Below are 18181 nucleotides of genomic sequence, written 5' to 3'. Positions count from 1 at the left end.
TCGACTAAGTGCCCACAAGGCTCGCCGAAAATCAAGAAGCATCAAGAGCTAGGCCGCGAAGCACCCCTCACCGTCACAAGAGCAAGAAGGTCGCAGCCGGCAACGAGGATCCCCCGGGAGAACTTGGAGGCACGACCGACACCTCGCTCCAAGCGGCCTCGGGCGTACTCCGCGCCCCCACGAAGACTCGGTGATGGAGAGCCTCCGTGCCTGCGCCTCGACGACCAACACGACCGCCGTCGTAGGGGAGAAGTGGCTAAACGCCCCTGCGGAGCTCCCTACTACACCAAGCCCCCGAAGGAATGCCGGATGCCGCCAAATGTGTCTTCGGCACCGGGCAAGCCAAATGAGTATGGTGTGAAGCTCCACAGTGCCCAAGATCTCCATTTTATAGACCACCGGAGCCCCTTGGCGTCCGGGCCGGACCAACCACGCGGCGACACCTCGCCGTCCTTCATCCCAAGGAACAAGACAAGAAGGGGAAAAATGGGGAGGGGAAGGACCCCCCCTTTTTCCTAAAGGAAGCCGGCTTGGCCAAAGGGAGCCGTCCCGCTCGCGGGCCCCGCGTCCTCGCCGCGCCGGGGTCACCCCGGTGACGAGCATGGTCTGCAAAAGCTCGAAGAAAGGAGACGCTCGGTCCCCTCCCGTACGAGGGAAGAAGACAAGCCCGGACCGTCTGATCTAGGGCTGCCTCTCGCCCTCGGCCGTCGGATCTGTCCCTTAATGAAGTGAACCGGTATCCGGCCTAGTTGGGCCGAAGCCCAATTGTGGCCCCAAAATCGCCCGGTAAAAGAAAACTAAAGGGAGCCTCCCTGAGGCGGCCCATCCCCCGCGCGCGCGCACAAGGCCGGCCCGGCGGGCCCATGAGGCTGGCGGGGTCCAAAAATTTGCAGAAAAGCCCAAAATCATGGGGAAATTGCCAATAAGACCCTGAAAATTTCGGGGAGGCCCGCAGGGCCCCTGATTTTTGCAAAAAAGTCCTCCGGGACACCGGATTTCTCACAAAGAGGCCTCTAGGGTTCCGGTTTTGCTAAAAATACCCCCCGAAACTCGATTTCTCGCAGAGAACATCGTCAGGGGCATGGAATCTCCCCACAATGCCTCCAAGACTCCCATTCTTTGCAGGAAAACCACCAAGTACCTCAGCTTATCATAAGGGAGCCAGCCAGGAAATTCATCAAGGACCCCATCGCAAATACAAGGACATGACTCAAGAGTCTCGCCTCAGAGGTTGACTCGAAGGCATTCTCAATGCCTCCAGCTCAAGGGGGCTACTGTTGTAGTAAAATAAAATTCTTATATGGGCCGGGCCGTAATTCCTACGTGGCGACGACCAAGTCAACATTTCGCAAGCAAAAGTCAAGACGCCTACGTGGCACGGTCAATCCTACGTGGCAAAGGAAGACTAGTCAACGAGTCAAGCCTCTCATGCCATGGTCAAAGGGTCAAATGAGCTTGAGTGGGGGGCAAGAAAGATGAGAGGAGGGGGCCCTTAGTCCATGGTGGACCATGGACCAAGCTCTACTTTTCTCACATGGAGAACACAAAAGCTATGGACCAAAGGAGCTACTTTTACCATTTTGCCCCCACTTTTCTCTCTCCCTCAAGGGTAGCCATGGTCTTTTGTCATGGACCCCTAGGCTATAAATACCTCCCCATGGGGGCATGTATCATTCACTCTCTCACTTGAATAAACTCAAGGGGAAAGGGCTAGAGTGCTCCCTCTAAGGTTCGCTCTCGCGCGCCGCTCAAGACTGAAAGTCGATCGTCCTCGAGAAAGCCTTCTAGGGGACTCTAGTTTTGAGGCTCCGAGCTAACCTTGGTTGGCACGGGCTCGAAGGAGAAGGGGTTGGGTTAGAGTTCCAAGGATATCCTAACCTCGATACTTGGAAAGACGCGTTCGGTCCAAGTACGAGGCGGCCCTGACGAACCTCTCGCCGAAAGGTGTCTTGGGATGATCCGCTCGGCCCAAGCCCTAGGCTAACAACCCCCTCGAAGCCTTTCCTAACATAGGATTAAGTCGCACCCGCAGGGTCGACCGAACCTATTCAAAAAATATCGACGTGTTAACTTGTCCAAGTGTACGGCGACCTTTGCTATAAGACCGGCGTACACGCTCTACCTTTATTCCCGTGCTTGTGCCATCGAGCATTGGCACCCCTTACTCTAATTGTTGTCGAGAATAACAACAGTTTTAATCACCCAGGCCACATCCGGAGTCCAAATAAAGCAAACATGTACTTGTTGGAAAAATAATTTCGAGACCTTTCCAAAGGATCCCACCAAATGATTCAACTCGAGCTAAGCGTGGCGGACAAAATAAGCTGACGGATATGTTTTCCAGTTTCCAAAAGAGTTGTAGTTTGTTAGGAAATTAGAAATAGAGTTGGATTTCACTCAAGGTGGACGAAATTCCTCTCCCTCCTCCTTTATATACCCCACGAGCCCCCTATGGAGCCTTGGGTTTTGTTTAGTTAAAAGTTAGCCATCGCTACTACTTCGTGTAATCACGTGTATCGGCTAGACCACCTGCTTTACCACTTTCGGAACCCCAACTTATCGTCTTGTTGAGACATCGATTTGTACGACATATTCGCAATTTAAGATTGTATTTGCTATTTATCTTGTTCTTCGATTGCTTGCAGGAACAAAGACTTTCGTGGTCAGGTTGATCGTGCCCCTGCGTGATCAATAACTCTCTGGAGTTGGTGTATCGATTGCTAAGGTGCTGCCTCCTAGGCCGTAGTCGGATTGTCAACGTCACCTTCTACCCAAATCGAGACTTATCAATCTCATCGAAAGATCGGCCACCCCACAGCCATATCACTTCATATAAATTCGCTATCTTTAACAAGAGTTCAATTATTCATTCCTCATGGTCGTGACCCTAGTTGCTTTATGTGCACATATTATAAAAAAATTCATGATTTGTTAGAGCAAGGAACAGATTAATCATATGCACCAAAAGTATATACACTCCCATTCAGCATCTCTTAACCCTTCGTATAACCATAACCCGTGGTGGGGCCCTTTAAGGCCTTGTTCGATACTAAAGTTTTTGGGGTGTTTTCTAGGGTCCACTCCAAATTGAAAACACTAGGAAGTCCAAATGATTGTTTGGTAGAAAGAGTTTAGAGGGTATTATCCCTAGTCCCCCCACAAAACACTCCATTTTTGTACCAAATTAAAACACTTCACATACTAGTGTTTCTCTAAAAAACACACAAGTGTTTCGGATTTTTTAGAGTTTTGGGTTTTTGTATTCAACTTTTATTCCTTTTAGAAATATGTCCACTCTCAGTATATAATTTAGGATGTTCTATTTATGCTACTAGGTGGATATCTTCAAAGGACGATAGATGATGACGTGTTTACTCCACTCGTGCACAACTAGCTAGGTAGAGGTTGCGCATGGTATGGTCCTACGTAGTTTCGTTTGTATGCGCACTATATGGTATATTACATAAATTTCTACTCCAGTATTATTAATTCACCGTCTCTTTAAATGCGCCAACATATTGAGCTAGTTGTTTTTAAACCCCAATCGCACTTGAAGTTTCTAGATTTGGTTGTCACCTCAAGTATGAACCGTGTATTTTCCAATCCTAGTCCCCTTGTCCCATGGTATTAGTTGGCATCCCTTGCTTCACCACATGCATCAATCACTCCTATTTTGCTCATGTCCTGATGGAAATCTTTGTTGAGCAAACCCCATTTTAATTCATGCTCATCTCTTGTTGTCCGCCATCACTCTTGTTTTTTATTTCCCATTATGTGATGTGTATGGCATCGAATTTGCTATCACGTTCCCTGTTTCTGACTAGAATAGTTGTCACTATCTGATGTTTTTTTTTACCAGCTCTTTGGTACCAATCAACCTATTAACTTCCGTGCTTGCCCATTGCAGACCACACCATCTTTGACCCAAAGCCTTGATCCTAACCCCAACTTGCCATCCCAAAGAAAAATGATGTGAACATTGCCAAAGATAAGACAACCCAATAGGGCACTGGTTTTGGCTAACTTGGAGTTCAAATTCCCAAATGTTTAGCTTGTTTATGATTTATTTTTAACTCAAAAGTTGTCATCGAATTTGAACTTAGAATCTGCCTTTTTGGTTCAACACGTACGACGTTCGGCATCCCATTTAGTATGACAAATCATGAGGACCATCCATTGAATGAGTTGTGCAGGTTAAAGCCATCCATCTGAACATCGCACGAAGTTCAGATGCAAAAGCATGGTACACATAATGGTTCCGTTTTTGTTTGTTTGCACTTCTCTAAAATAACACCATGCACCGAAGTATGTAACATTTATGATGTGGATGTTTGTATCTCTTTTCTCTTTCTCGATCGTCTATCTCAGTTCTTGCATCGAAGATGGCCTAGTTATTTCGCATGAAGTCAAACTCGATTTACAAATTCAAACCGATTTCTAAATTACCAGGCTAGAGCCACCAACCGTATATCCGACCTGAACAGAATAGACCGATTTCTAAATTTCCGTCCCAAACTCCTTCCTATCCCTGATTCCCTGACTCCAGAGTCCAGAGTCACGACTCTTCATCATAATAAAAGCGGAGAAACCCACAAAATGGGACTAGACGATACTGAAAGGCGAAGACCTAAATTCCGAAAAGAAAAAAAAATTCCCATCGTCGCCGCCGCCGCCGCCGAGACCGCTGGGCGCCGCCATGTCGACCCCAGGCGCCGCTTACTACGCCAGCCTCGCGCGCAAGCAGTTCTTCTGCTACCAATGCAACCGCACCGTGCTCATCGCTGCCTCCGCGGCCGCCGCCGGCGAGCTCTCCTGCCCCGAGTGCGGCGGCGACTTCCTCGAGGAGGTCACCGTCCCCGCCCCCACCATCCTCCCCTTCCCCTTCGCCTTCCCCCCTATGATGCCCACCGCCACCGCCCCCTCCCCCCCATCCCGATCCTCCTCGTCCTCCTCCGCCGCAGCCCCCTCCAGCGACCTGTCCAACTTCCTCACCAGCATCCTCGACCTCCAGGAGGGCCGCCGTGCCAGGTCCAGGAGCGGGAGCGGTGCTGCCTCCGCCGCGGGCACCGCGACACCCGAGAACGAGCCCGAGTCCTTCGACCCGGTCACCTTCTTCCAGAACTACATCCACAGCCTCATGGAGGGCGGCGCCAACATCCAGGTCCTCCTCGACGATGCCAGCGTCAGCCTCGCCCCCGGCCTAGGCGGCCGTACAGGTGGGGCGAGCTTCGGGGACTACTTCGTCGGCCCGGGCCTGGAGCAACTCATCGAGCAACTGGCGGAGAACGACCCCAACCGCTACGGCACCCCTCCGGCCGCCAAATCGGCCCTCTCCACGCTTCCTGATGTTGTCGTGACTGATTCTATGGTCGCGGCGGCGGAGGGCGCTGAGTGCGCTGTCTGCAAGGAAGATTTCTCACCTGGGGAGGGGGCCAAGCAGATGCCCTGCAAGCACATCTACCACGACTACTGCATAGTACCCTGGTTGGAGCTCCATAACTCGTGCCCCATCTGCCGCTTCGAGCTTCCCACTGATGATCCTGATTACGAGGGCAATAAGACCTCGAACCCACAGCCAGCTGTTGGCATCGCTTCCGCAGCTGCATCTGGGAACTCTAGCGCTGCTGAGGAAGGAAGGGAGGAGACAGGGGAGACGGCGAGGGTAGTTGAAAGGAGATTCAATGTGTCGCTGCCATGGCCGTTTGGTGGATTGGGAGGGCAAACACCGCAGCAAGATGGGAACAATGGGGATGCTGGCAGTAGCTCGCAGGATGGAGGTGGCAGCAACAAGAATTGAGCGCAAATGAGTTATCAGTGGAGGTATTTCACACAGTAAAACACAACCATCTTTATTGACTACTGTTGCCTTGGTAGACTGTTCAGAACTATTTATTATCTCTGTCGAAGTTGAAACACCTTCAATCTGTTGTTTGGACTTTAGAACTGCTGTTTTTTGTTGACTAGAAGTGAAAGCTACTTCAAAATTTCTTAAGAACTTTGGTAAATGCGCTTGCACTTCATTATTCTGAAAGGGCACAGTTCTGAATTAACATATCTGAAAGCTGATTGTTCACATCCAATTTCGGGCACATCTCTGATTTGGTGACTTTATATCATCGCACGGTAACATTAGCATACACACATCCAGAGTTGTGTTATGTTTGTAATAATATAAATATGTATTCAATAGTAGGCAGCTGCTAATGCAAAAAACACACATAATTGGGGTTTAGTTCATGATGAGAAAGCCAATGTTTTGCTCATAGAGGTTCATTAGTTTGTTTGAAAAACTTCACAACAATATTTGGAATGGAACTTACTAATGCTGCAGTTCAATATTAGATGATCCAGACTCAAATTTCATCCGCATATCTAATCTAGTTTTACCTGCTGTCTTTGAAGCCAATATGTGCTGCATATTTTCTTTGTGGTGAGGATCCTATCATTGCACATGAGAACATATTAGCCATGATGCCAATGCACGGTATCACGCCCAAATATTTGTGATTTGTTTTCCGAAAACAATTTGTATCCAAATTTCTGCAGCTTGAGAAAAAAAAACAAGTGCAGCTGTGATTAGCACCGGACTTGTTCTTATCTTTTCTCGAGCTGTGGGTCAAATTTGGACTTGAAGTTGTGTGACATGTTACAGATATGCTGTGTCAATTGCTTTCAGGAGTTTCATGACTTTTTTTGGGGTAATTACCGTACGTTGGTACATCTAAAGGATGGTATCATCATGGTTTTGAATACGGCGTGGCGAGTTGCGGTGACCCAACCCCCTCACAGCTTTATAAAGCTTATGGCGTGTGCCGTGGCGACTTCATAGAAGTATACTAGCATATAATGGCATCATATAAATCACCAATTTAGTACATATGTACCTCGACTTGATATACTTTGCCTATAATGGCATCATAGAAATTTAGTAGCGTATAATGGCATCATAGAAATTTACTAGCCTATAATAGCATCATAGAAATACACTAGCCTATAATGGCATCATAGAAATACACTAGCCTATAATGGCATCATAGAAATACACTAGCCTATAATGGCATCATAGAAATACACTAGCCTATAATGGCATCATCGAAATGTACTAGCCTATAATGAGCATCATAGAAATTTACTAGCCTATAATTTCATCATCTAAGTATAGGGAGGGAGAGGGGAACAGAGCATAGCAGAGAGGGTTAGTAGCATAGAACAGATCAGAGCGAGGGAACGAGGGCAGAACAGAGCAGAGAGGGAGAGAGGGACAGGAGAAGGTGGGAGGAAGAAGACATACCTGCTGCTGGAGTTCGGAGAGGTCGGAGAAGGAACTGCCAGGCCAGCGCTGGGGAAGGAACACTCGATTCCCTCTCCTCTCTCTTTCCCAATTTCTCAGTGACTTTTATTTCACGGGGGGCGGGGGGAGACTTGTCACTTGCCCTATTCCCTCACCCTCCCTCCCACGCAACCGCCTTTCCTCCTGCAGTTTCCTCCCGCGCACGCCTGCTCTGCTGTTCTTTTCTGTGGCATCGCAATTTTAGCACCACGGAGTTCAAAGCGTCCCTGCGACGCCACGGGACGGGACCGCGACGCCACACACCAATTTTATTGCGGGGGTGGTTGTGATGCCTTCCATGGGCGCCATGACGTATGTATAGAGTACATATTCAGGAATCCAAAAGAAAGACTTATGCTTGCAAACATCTCTGCTAATCTTTCTGTTACTCCAGGTATTTTCGAGTTAAGAGACTACTGCTTTGAAGCATTAAGCTTATCTTGATACTTCACCCAGTAATCATAATGCCAATTCATATTCTCTTAGACCCGATAATTTTTTGTTGATTATAGTACAGCTTACTTGCTTTTTGAAAATCTCAATTTCATCGAAGTCCATTAGACTGTCTAGGAGGTTGTCATCCGTGCGTCCGTATTCACAGTTTTGACTCCTGTTAAATATCATTCATTATACGAGTATTAATTTGGATGCTTATTCAGTTACTTTCTTTCCATATTGGTTTGTCAAGTCATACCTGCAAAAGTTTTCTTTCTTCTTCCATTAAAGATTGTTGTTTTCTGAAGGTTTCACCTTACACACGTGATTGTTTTTTGTAATTGACTAAATAATGCTGTAGTTCATGATAGCTATATGGATTTTGGCAACTACCAGCATAGAAAGATAATCTAATTTCAGAATTTTTAACAAAATATGTAGCAGAGTTGTCAAGATAAGCTGTTTTGTTAGAGATTCTGGATTCATTTTCCAAGATCGTCTGTCATATACTCATATCTGGAAGCAAAGGAACTATAAATTCTTTGACACCGTCAACGTTAGCACTGGATCTTGGAAATTCCTCTTCTGTAGGGAGCTAGATCTCCATGCCTCTACTTGTTCCCTTAGTTGTTAGTTTCGCTGTTGAATACAATTATAAGTGGGCAAAATATCCGGTGAAAACCACCTCTACAGTGCAAACTGTGAAAACTACATCGAAAAAAGTTCAAAAAATTCTCGAAAAAATTACATATGTTAGAAAAGTGGTGTTTTATATATGTGTAAAATTTCAAGTCCAAACTCAATGGCGTTTGGTAGCAGCGAAAAAAACAAATTCTGCATGAATAGTGATCTTTCAATGTTTGACACTATTCACTGTAAATTTCTCTTTTTAATTCCTTCGAAATGATTTTGACTTTGAACTTGAAATTTTGCAGGTGTGTAGAACATCACACTCCCAACATATGATATTTTTGTAGAATTTTTTTGAAACTTTTAAACATGGTTTTTATGAAGTTTGCACGGTTTGCACCGAACGAGGGTTTTCACCGGATACTTCCCCATATAAGTGATGGCATGTTCTTTGCATTCTTTCTTTCAAATCTTTGCCTCTATGGTCAAGTCTGGTAACAGTGATGACATTTTTTCTATGTTCAATGGCATGCACAGGCCCCATTGATATCAGCATATTTCCCCTTGGGAACACACATATTTTTTTCATTTTTGTGAGACTAGTCAGGCTTTCTTCAGCTATTTTATTCCCTTGCCTTTTGTGTGTTACAATGACCGTTTAATTAGTTATCTGAGGATACGGCTTTTGACCGCATTAGCACATTACACTACTTTTTTCTGTGGCAATGTTACAACCATATGAAATGTCAATTGACTGACATACTACAGTTCGAATAGGTTATGTCTGAGACCAGTCTCTCTATAAGTGGTTTCTAGACTGTCTCAGAAACATGCTAGATATGGTTTCTATGACATTGCCGTAGCATTACAGTTAGTTTAGTGCTTTGTTCTATGGTATACCTTCGATTTCTTCATCTTTCTCTTATCTACACTACACCCATTATCTCTTGCTGCTTGCTTGTGCATTATTCCACTTTTGCCTCTCCCATCTTTGCCCATTTAGGGACATGTAGTAACTTTTTCTTTCCTTTCGCAGTTTATACCAGCTACTAACAGAGGTCTTATCTGATTGCAGCTTCCCTTGTCAGTGCTCCGTCCAAAGGTCTACATCATTCGTGTGTCACCATAACTTATACTACAGACATCAAAAGACCAAAGGAATTTACAGCCGTTTTGTTTGGTGGAACAATGCTGTTGGTTTTTAGTTCTCGTCTTTGCTGTCCATTAGGTCGTGTACACAGGGGACAGAAACTGTTGCGAACGTGCGTTGCTTTAGACTATGTGCAGATTTGTTAATTGATCTCGTTTCGTCAAGGATCCCAACCTACCTAGCCTGCGCGTGTCAGATGAGAATGAAATGCTCGTTGCTGAGCCAAGTTAGAAGAAATAAGAGATATGCATGTGCGTTTGCAGGACAGCATCGCACCTGCAGGCTATACAGACTGCAGTTCTGCACTCGGTGGGTGACCCCTGTTGCCGTTTATTCTCATGCGATCTTGCAGGCTGCTGAAACCTTGGTTCCTTGGCACCACGTAACCTTTCATTCTGCCTTGAGACCGTTGGAGTACGACGCTCCAGCTATGTTCCACGAACGGCGGCGTGCAACACATCTACTGTAGTTTTAGAAGTTCTACCTTCGTAACCGAGTTTGTAGAAAAGTATACTAATACCTACAATGCTAAACCACGACGAATTCAATAAAACTATTCTAGAATTATACTTCTTCCGTTCCATAATTCTTGTCGTCGTGCTAAACCACGACGAGAATTATGAATGTTGGTAGATTTTTTTTATAAATTTTCAAACTTTCTATTTTTTTAACTTAGAACAAAGTTAGAGCATCTCATATTTAGAAACGGAGTGCGTATTTTATGAAATAAGTGCTCTCATTAAACGCCCCTCAAGTCCAAATCTACTCGTACGCGTTGCCGGCTGCTTCCGTCGAAGTTACAGACGCTCTATGCCTCTATCGAAGGCAGCACACAATCGAGGTGACCAGGAGAAAACTAACACCAATACAACACTGCAGAGTTTTCTGGACGTGTACGCCAACGTCTTGCCAGAATGTGATTACGAGAACTGCCCTTGGATTACAAGTGTGTCTTACACGCACCCTTCCTATGTACCTTCACTCGCCAGCTTTACTCGTCATGCTGTGGGAAGAACCATCAACCACGGGAGTAAGGCCTCCATTAAACCTTCGTTCAAACTTGAGAAACGAAGGTGCCGCACGAGAACAGAGCCGACGTCCAGTAGGGAAGTGGAGGATGCAGTTGCTCAGATACTCCAACCAAGAGTCAAAAACGGAGGATAATTTTCTCCTGGATTTCTTCAGCGACCAGTGAGTAGGGTCTGAATTGAACTACCTGCAGACGCCTTTTTCTTTGACTGGAAATCCACCATCACATGGTAAGAATACATACACAAGACAGATTATGGCAGTGCTGTAGACCTACACCTTACCTTCTGATTGTTGAAGAGGTCCTCTGCGATGGATTCCATTTGTTTTCGCCGCTTCTCCTCTCGCATGAAATCCGTCAATGTGCCACTTTCGTAATCAGATTCTCTACCAAAAGAGGGACACAAACCACAGTAAAGCTTGTTAGTGCCAAACCTACTACGGAGTAACAAACTTTGAAGTTCCATGCGAAAGCGTTTCTAATTCTTATTACCTGTATGGTTCTCGTGCAAATGGGATAAGGGCCCTGAAGCTGTTTCCAGACACAGTTTCCCTCTGAAAGGTTGAACATCGAGGATTAAGAGTGTTGCCATTCAACTGTTTGTGAAAGAAAAAACTGCAGGAACAAGGCATACTGTATATACCTTTCTAAAGCGTTTAAAGTTAACGCCTCCAGCTTCTGTTGTCATAGCATGAGCTGTCTGACGTACCCTTTTGACAATCAGATCTTGACTAAAAATAATATGACAAGTCTCATCCGTGCTAGGATCCAACTTCTCATCCTTTGGTGCCTTGTTTACGAAAACAGCATTGCATGTCTTATCCATGCTATTTTCCAACTTCTTACCCTGTGGCATGTTTATAACTTGAACATCCTCACACCCAGCTTTGAACACAGGAGTTGTTGTTTTCTCTATGACCTGAACATCAGCCTCCATGGATTTTGAAATTTCATCTTTCTCCAGGTCGTCAGGAATATCAATATTGACCTTTGTTTCTCCATAATTTACAGCATTATCACTGGTTGTCAATTTGCCTTCCGTTTTATCATCACAGGTTTGCTGAATATGATGCTGAGACTTGCTAGCAGCAACAGTATGATCAGATATTGCAGTATCAATTTCAACATCAGAATCCGCCACAAAAGTTTCATCTGTCGTATTTGAGGATGTAATAATGTCTGGCAGAAACAAAACAAAATAAACATCACAAACCCTTATATACCATACTGCTAATAAAACTCTAAAGTCAAAACAAAATTGCAGGGATGGTAGTGTAGTGTACTAGTATATGGAACTGCTTAACGATAAGATGTCTAAAGCTTGTGCACCTTCTTTAAAAATATACTCATGGAACTATTGATACTTACAAGCAGGTGGTTCAATAGCAGCTGCTTCCAAGCGACCAGACAATATAGCAACAAATAGCTTCACGTCAGTGATCTTGGACAAAGGAAACAGATGACGTATCTCACTGAATTCCACTGGAGATTTTGCAGGAACAAGAAGAATTTGTTGGTCGTTCTCTCCAGCTCCAGACTCCTGTTAGTTTTATTCTTAAGCCATTCATATATTTGCACATTCCATAAAAAGAGTACACGACAACCAATAACAATGCAGCAATCACAAAAAAGGTAGTACTCAAATAACTAAAGGAATTTGTTTTGCCAGCAAAACTACCACACTAAACAAAACTGATTAGAGACCACATCTTCCCAGCTTGAGTGCGCTTTAACTCGAATTTGGTGCCTTGCGTCTTTAAAGAAAAAAATGTCCAGTTCCTCCAAGTTATTCTTGGAAAAAACAGTATTAACCATTCATAGCATAGTCCAACACTACCTGACTGTTAGCACAAAACTCGTCAACACTGAGATATGTTGCTCCAATTGATTCCAGTAACGCTTGCAGTTTCTCTCCAAATTTATACTGCAAATGAGAAACGTTAGACAACAGCAAAATGCCTGATGATGTCAATTCCAATTCATAACAGAAACATACACCACCTTTTCCGATGATCCCAGGATAAAAGTATAGCCTGCTAGGCAATTCTCCATGAGCTTGATCTCAACCATCTTTATCTCCATCCCATCAAGAGTCAAGTTTGGAATATATCTGGATCAAGTACAAGTAATGTATCAGCAACTATGATCTATGTTACACGGTATGGGGATACGGGAAAACGGTATTTTCTAAAAATACGCTTATGGGGATACGGCGAGTACATGTATAAAATGCTAAAAAAATATATTACTTATACACTATTATGGAGATGAGAGAAAATGGAGAATCGGAGTCAAGTTTCATCCTACCGAGTAGGCTTCCAGTGGCTGTGGATCGATTAGTTACAGGCATGGTGAACTATCTCGTGCACATCTAAGCTGTTTTTCCTTTTATTTCTTTTTTTTAATTTGGAAAAAGGGGCTGGCATGGGACACAAGTATCCCAACCGTATTGGTGCGTATCCCCATTCTGGGCAGTTTTCTGCACCGACACGGCAAGTCCCTGGCGTATCTGTGCAACGTAGACTATGATTATGGAGAGCCACAAGTTGATGCAAGAATCTATATAAACTACTATCTCAGGTGCTGAGGGTCGCAGCAGCTTACTGTGTACAAGAAGGGATTTCAGTGTGCACGTTCTTTTCAGCCATCGCCTGAAACAGATCAAAACAATAATAACTCAAACTTGAATGTAAATATGACTAATAATGTTTGCATGTCACAAATGAATTAGTTGTTCATTGTTATATCAATTTCAAGAATCAAACTAAAGGACATCCTCGTTACCATCCATATTCTATATGCCATTATGCCAACTAGTAATATACACTAACTTAATAAATTTAAGTGTGCATGTTCTTTTTCAGCCATCGCCTGAAACAGATCAAAACAATAATAACTCAAGCTTGAATATACATATCACATATGAATAAAAAAGTATACATGGCCCAATATATGCTATATCAATTTCAAGAATCAAGCCACAGGACCTCCTCATGGCCATGTATATTTTATAAGCCAACTAGTAATACACTTAACACAATTCATGCACCCGGGGAAATAGTGTGCTGGCTAAAAAAGAGCATCAGACATACAAGCAATGCTACAAAGCAGGGAAAAGGGAAGTACCTTGAACCAGTTTCCCAAGACGATTGGCTTCTTTGTGATGATTGCATCAAGGAGCTCAGGTGTCAACAGAGATGATTCATCCACAAGAACATGTGTACTTTCATCACTCCACTTACGAGTAACGTATGCACCTTAGGAGATAGTACCAGGTTATCAAATCCCAGTAAGCAACAATGATGAAAAAAAACTATGCTTACTAATGAACTAACAGCAGTTTAAAGATATCATGTAAGGGTAGATTACCACTAACCAATAGATGTCATAATTGCCTGCAATGATCGATCAATCCGTGATGATTTTTTGCCATGAAAGAAGACCACTATGGGGACAAATGAAAACCTGCCAGGAACGTCAACAGAACTAAGTACAACTTGTTCCACCTTTCCAACCAAAGCACCATTACATATATGAATTAAACAAAAAATTACTTTAACCATTGTTGCATATACTGATAATCACTTCCTACACATAGTTGCGCATGCTAATAAAAGAGTTGCATAAGAAGAGAACGCATGCCCCCTTTCTTTAGATTATGTTCACCTGAAGGTCGTATTCCCAGTTCCACAAGTCACAGTGTCCCCATCGGCAAGCATTACTTCTTCATCTTTACGTGGCCGACTTCCCTGGGTCCCTTGTACCTTGTTGACAAATGTGCCGTACTTCGAACGGTCAACAACACTAACATATGAAGGGGTAGCTGGCGCACCAGATTGTGGATCCCAGGCAACCATCTTTTCAATTGTGATCTCTGCATGCACTCGGGATATCGATGTGTCCGTTGGTACAAGGATATCACAACCTATGTCAGAAATCACCAGTGTTAATCCACAATTTCATATAAGAAGCCGTTCAAAAAATAATAATTCATATAAGGATATTCACTATAAACTTGTGCTACTAATTTGCCTGCTATTATATTGCCATTCCATCAGTTCTAGAACATGCTTAAATGGAGATGACATCAAATTTACTGAATAGAAGAATATGGCCCTTGTCCTTTGATTGCTTGGTAAAATCTCCCTCCGTCCCATAATTCTCGTAGTTGTTTTAGTTGAAAACAACGACAAGAATTATGGGACGGAGGGAGTAGAAAGGATGAAGGCTTCACTAGACTGAATTTCGTACAACAAAAACAGGACACAAATTTAAGTTATCTGAATTCCAAAACATTGTTTCCTCTCTTCTGAGTGTTTCCTGGAACGGAACGTTTGGACCACTAGCACAACTGCATTACTGGTCAACAATAGCAAGCAAAATCAAAACCGGACCAAAACCAACAAACCGAAGCTACCACGGGAAACGCAAGGGAGAGGAGGGCCAAAAGGGCGTACCTTTTCGACCGACCTTGTACGTCCCGGCGGCGCAGAAGTAGAACTTCTGCAACCCTGCAAAAATTACAGGGAAAACAATCACCCAACCAATAGCCAAAACTCATATATAAGAGCTCTGCGGAATCGAAGGATGGGGACGGAGGTGGCGAACCACTCGCTGTGTTGACGGGTGTCAGCGCCCAGACCATCTCGCCCTCCCGAGACCTCGTCACTCTCGTCTCGCCGGCGGAGCCTTATCTGGGACGCGAGGGGAGGCGTCTCCGCAACCGCGTTGGGTCCTGGTGCTCCCGTGGCGGCCGCCGGAGCAGTGCGATGGTCGCCTGACACGGCACGCGCGGTGGTGGAACTAGTCGAAGTGGTTATGATATACGTATCTGCAGGGGGGAGACGTAGTTACGGATTCTCCGTCACCGCTCCAGTGGGGCTCATAGGCCGATAGCCTAGCTAGTAACTGGGCTGAGCCCATTAGGACGGAGAAAATGCTCGTGCAAGTACGAGAGCACATTTTCTGTTTGTTTGTTTTTTCTTCAAGATTCAACAATCAACCTCCCCCTCTCTCTCTCTTTGCTGGGCTCTCTTGGTTCAATTTCAACTGTCGGCTTGGCTAAAAGCAACTTTTTGAAAATACGGTAGATCGGAAAAAAAAATGAACGCAAACAAGGATCCTGGATAGAATGTACTCCCTCTGATCCATATTAATTGTCTCAAATTTGTTTAAATATGGACATATCTATGCTAAAAAATGTCAAGATACATGTAATATTTCGACAACTAATATGGATGGGAGTGAGTATTATTTTCAGTGTTGTGTATTTCTTTTTCCTTTTCTTTGTTCTTTTGGCCAACAATCCATTGTTTTTCACCACAGTTGTTGTCTCCGGCGCAACGTCCTTTCCGTTTTGACAACTTGAGCTGCAACGTCCTTTTTGTTCGGCCTTGCTTTCTACTTGATCTTGTCAAAGTTTCGTGGCAGCATGTTACATCATACTACTTGTACGAAGCAGAATTATTAAAGATTTCTTCGAATCTTAGGAGTATTAAAACACGGAGGTAGAAAATGCAGGGACATAATGCCATGACACAGTGAACCCTGCTGTAATCAAGAACACAAGAATTGGTAGCAGAAATTGTATTGTTGCATCATAAAAAAAAAGAATTTTACGTTAAACATTAGTGTACACGTAGTTATCATAGACACAAAAGAATTTTTCTGAGATCTAACCTCTTGTTAGAATTCCTATATGATTGGCTTGTAACTTAGATTTGAAATATTTGAGTTCATTTGAGATGATAGGTGAGGACTTGTCATTATGTTTCCTTTTTTGCCTGAATTGAACCAAACCATTGTTACTCAGTCCTCGTATGTTTGTCTGTCTTGTTCACATCAAAAACCTAACACACTTGTTGTATTGATCATTGGGTTATTTTATACTTCGTGGACGGAACTTATGAAAAAAATACCAACATCGCTGAAATAAAGATCATCAGATATATCGCTGAAAAATATTTTTATGGTATTTTGGTTTGATATTTTTTTTTTGCTAATTAAGGCAATCTTAATTATTACTAGCAGATGATTTCTCCAATACTCAAAAATGACATTTGACTTCTGCTTTGGTAGGAAACAAACAGACACAAATGACAGTTCAAATTGCACGATACTTATTCGACAAGAAAGAAAGGAGGATCAATTTAGAAATTTATAAGCCCCATCTCTCCCTCCCCCAGAAACTCAAAAGGTTAATTAATGTCTTTTTTTTCCAATTCCTCCACGTATGCACACAGTGATAAAAGGCGAACAAGATCTTCCGAAATGATGCCACTTTTCCTGAAAAAAGAAGAAGAAATGATGCCTCTTTCCCAATTGCGGCGAAAAGAAAGACAGAATACAGAACCGAAGGCAATCGGCAAAAGCCTCATTTCCCAATCACTGTCCCTTAAGCTGTCCCTTGGTTTCAGTCCTCCGAGCAAGGCCGCAAGCTATGCTTGACGGCGCGGATCATCTTGAGGTACTCCTCCGCGCGCTCGATGAGCATGTCTGCCCTGTCCTTCTTCGCCCTCGGCTGCGCCTCGGTCTTCCGCCGCCGGCGCTTCCTCTGCTTTTCCCGGTCGACCGCAGCGCCGCCGCCAACCCACTTTCGCTTCTCGGTCGAGGACTCTGCAGGTCGTGCAAGAACCACCATCAATGGATAATAGCACGCAGCAAATGCGCATGGGCGTATACGCGTATACGTACCTTGTGTGAGCGGCGTAAGGTCTGGGGGAGCAGCCGGCTGGGACTGGGACTGGGAGGAGGAGGGGACGCCGACGCCGAGGAAGGCGAGCGGGACGGCGTCGTCGTCGTCCCAGCCAGGGTCGGCGATGATGCGCCCGAGCTCGGCCTTGAGCGGGCCAAGGCTGCGGCCGGGGTGCGCGTCCTCCAGCTTCGCCAGCTCCTCCGCCGCCACCGTCGCCATCCACGCCCACTGCCCCGACGCCGGCGCCATCGCTCCCCAAAACTCCTGAATCCTGCTAGGTTCCCAGCGAAAACGCAGTATTCCAGCCGAAGTGAGGAGTGGAGAGCGCGGCGCCGGGAGCGGGCAGAAAGAGCGCGCGGATAGGCGAATGGAAGGTAGGCGGACAGAGTTTTGATTGATGTGGACGGCTCGGAGCAGCAGGGAGCGCGGCAGGACGCCACCGCAAGTCCGCAAGGAAAGTCCGCGGCAGGGCCGCATGAGAGTGGACGTTGGGAAGCGCGCGGGGCTTCGTTGGGCGCGGCGCCCGTCCGGGAGAGGGGGAATGCCGAGTGGCGCTGCGCACCGCTCCGCTTCCCCTCTGTGTCCCCTGGGTTCCCGCGGCTTTTCGGGTCCTGGTCGTGCTGCTTCGTTTTTTGTTGTTTTGTGTCTTTTTCTGAACTGGCTTGGTTGGTTCCTCTCCCTTCATGGTCTGGTCGCTTGATATTTTTCCTCGAACCAGCAGCCTCTTCGGTCACAGCGTCGCTGGTATACCTGCGAGCTCAGTGGGGCCACGAGGTCAGAGGCGGTACGTGGCAGACGCAGAGACACCGTCACACCGTGCAGCCTTGGCGGTATGTCAACCGTTCCTCTACCCGTCCGACCTTGCTGCATCGGACGCACACACGCACGCCACACGACAAGAGAAGATATGCA

General features: G+C 45.2%; 3 protein-coding genes across 3 annotated transcripts; 1 reads left to right on the top strand and 2 right to left on the bottom strand.

Annotated features, from left to right (window-relative positions):
* The first annotated feature begins 4597 nt into the window (after positions 1-4597).
* Positions 4598-9718, top strand: LOC100824716 (E3 ubiquitin-protein ligase RING1-like). Its single transcript, XM_003574044.4, has 2 exons — positions 4598-5820; positions 9471-9718. Exon 1 carries the CDS (start codon positions 4697-4699, stop codon positions 5795-5797), a length of 1101 nt encoding a protein of 366 aa, XP_003574092.1. The 5' UTR covers positions 4598-4696; the 3' UTR covers positions 5798-5820; positions 9471-9718.
* A 577-nt stretch (positions 9719-10295) lies between these two features.
* Positions 10296-15386, bottom strand: LOC100824411 (nijmegen breakage syndrome 1 protein). Its single transcript, XM_003574043.4, has 13 exons — positions 15184-15386; positions 15033-15086; positions 14242-14500; positions 13952-14040; positions 13702-13832; positions 13180-13226; positions 12577-12685; positions 12413-12499; positions 11944-12115; positions 11219-11754; positions 11068-11129; positions 10859-10961; positions 10296-10783 (listed from the first exon to the last, which is right to left on the bottom strand). Exons 1-13 carry the CDS (start codon positions 15218-15220, stop codon positions 10727-10729), a joined length of 1743 nt encoding a protein of 580 aa, XP_003574091.1. The 5' UTR covers positions 15221-15386; the 3' UTR covers positions 10296-10726.
* A 1452-nt stretch (positions 15387-16838) lies between these two features.
* LOC100841239 lies at positions 16839-17916 on the bottom strand. Its single transcript, XM_003571866.4, has 2 exons — positions 17269-17916; positions 16839-17190 (listed from the first exon to the last, which is right to left on the bottom strand). Exons 1-2 carry the CDS (start codon positions 17744-17746, stop codon positions 16988-16990), a joined length of 681 nt encoding a protein of 226 aa, XP_003571914.2. The 5' UTR covers positions 17747-17916; the 3' UTR covers positions 16839-16987.
* Between the last annotated feature and the right edge of the window lie 265 nt (positions 17917-18181).

Source organism: Brachypodium distachyon, chromosome 3, assembly GCF_000005505.3.
Source record: "Brachypodium distachyon strain Bd21 chromosome 3, Brachypodium_distachyon_v3.0, whole genome shotgun sequence".
Classification (NCBI taxonomy): Eukaryota; Viridiplantae; Streptophyta; class Magnoliopsida; order Poales; family Poaceae; genus Brachypodium; species Brachypodium distachyon.
This window is presented reverse-complemented; position numbering and strand designations above follow the sequence as displayed.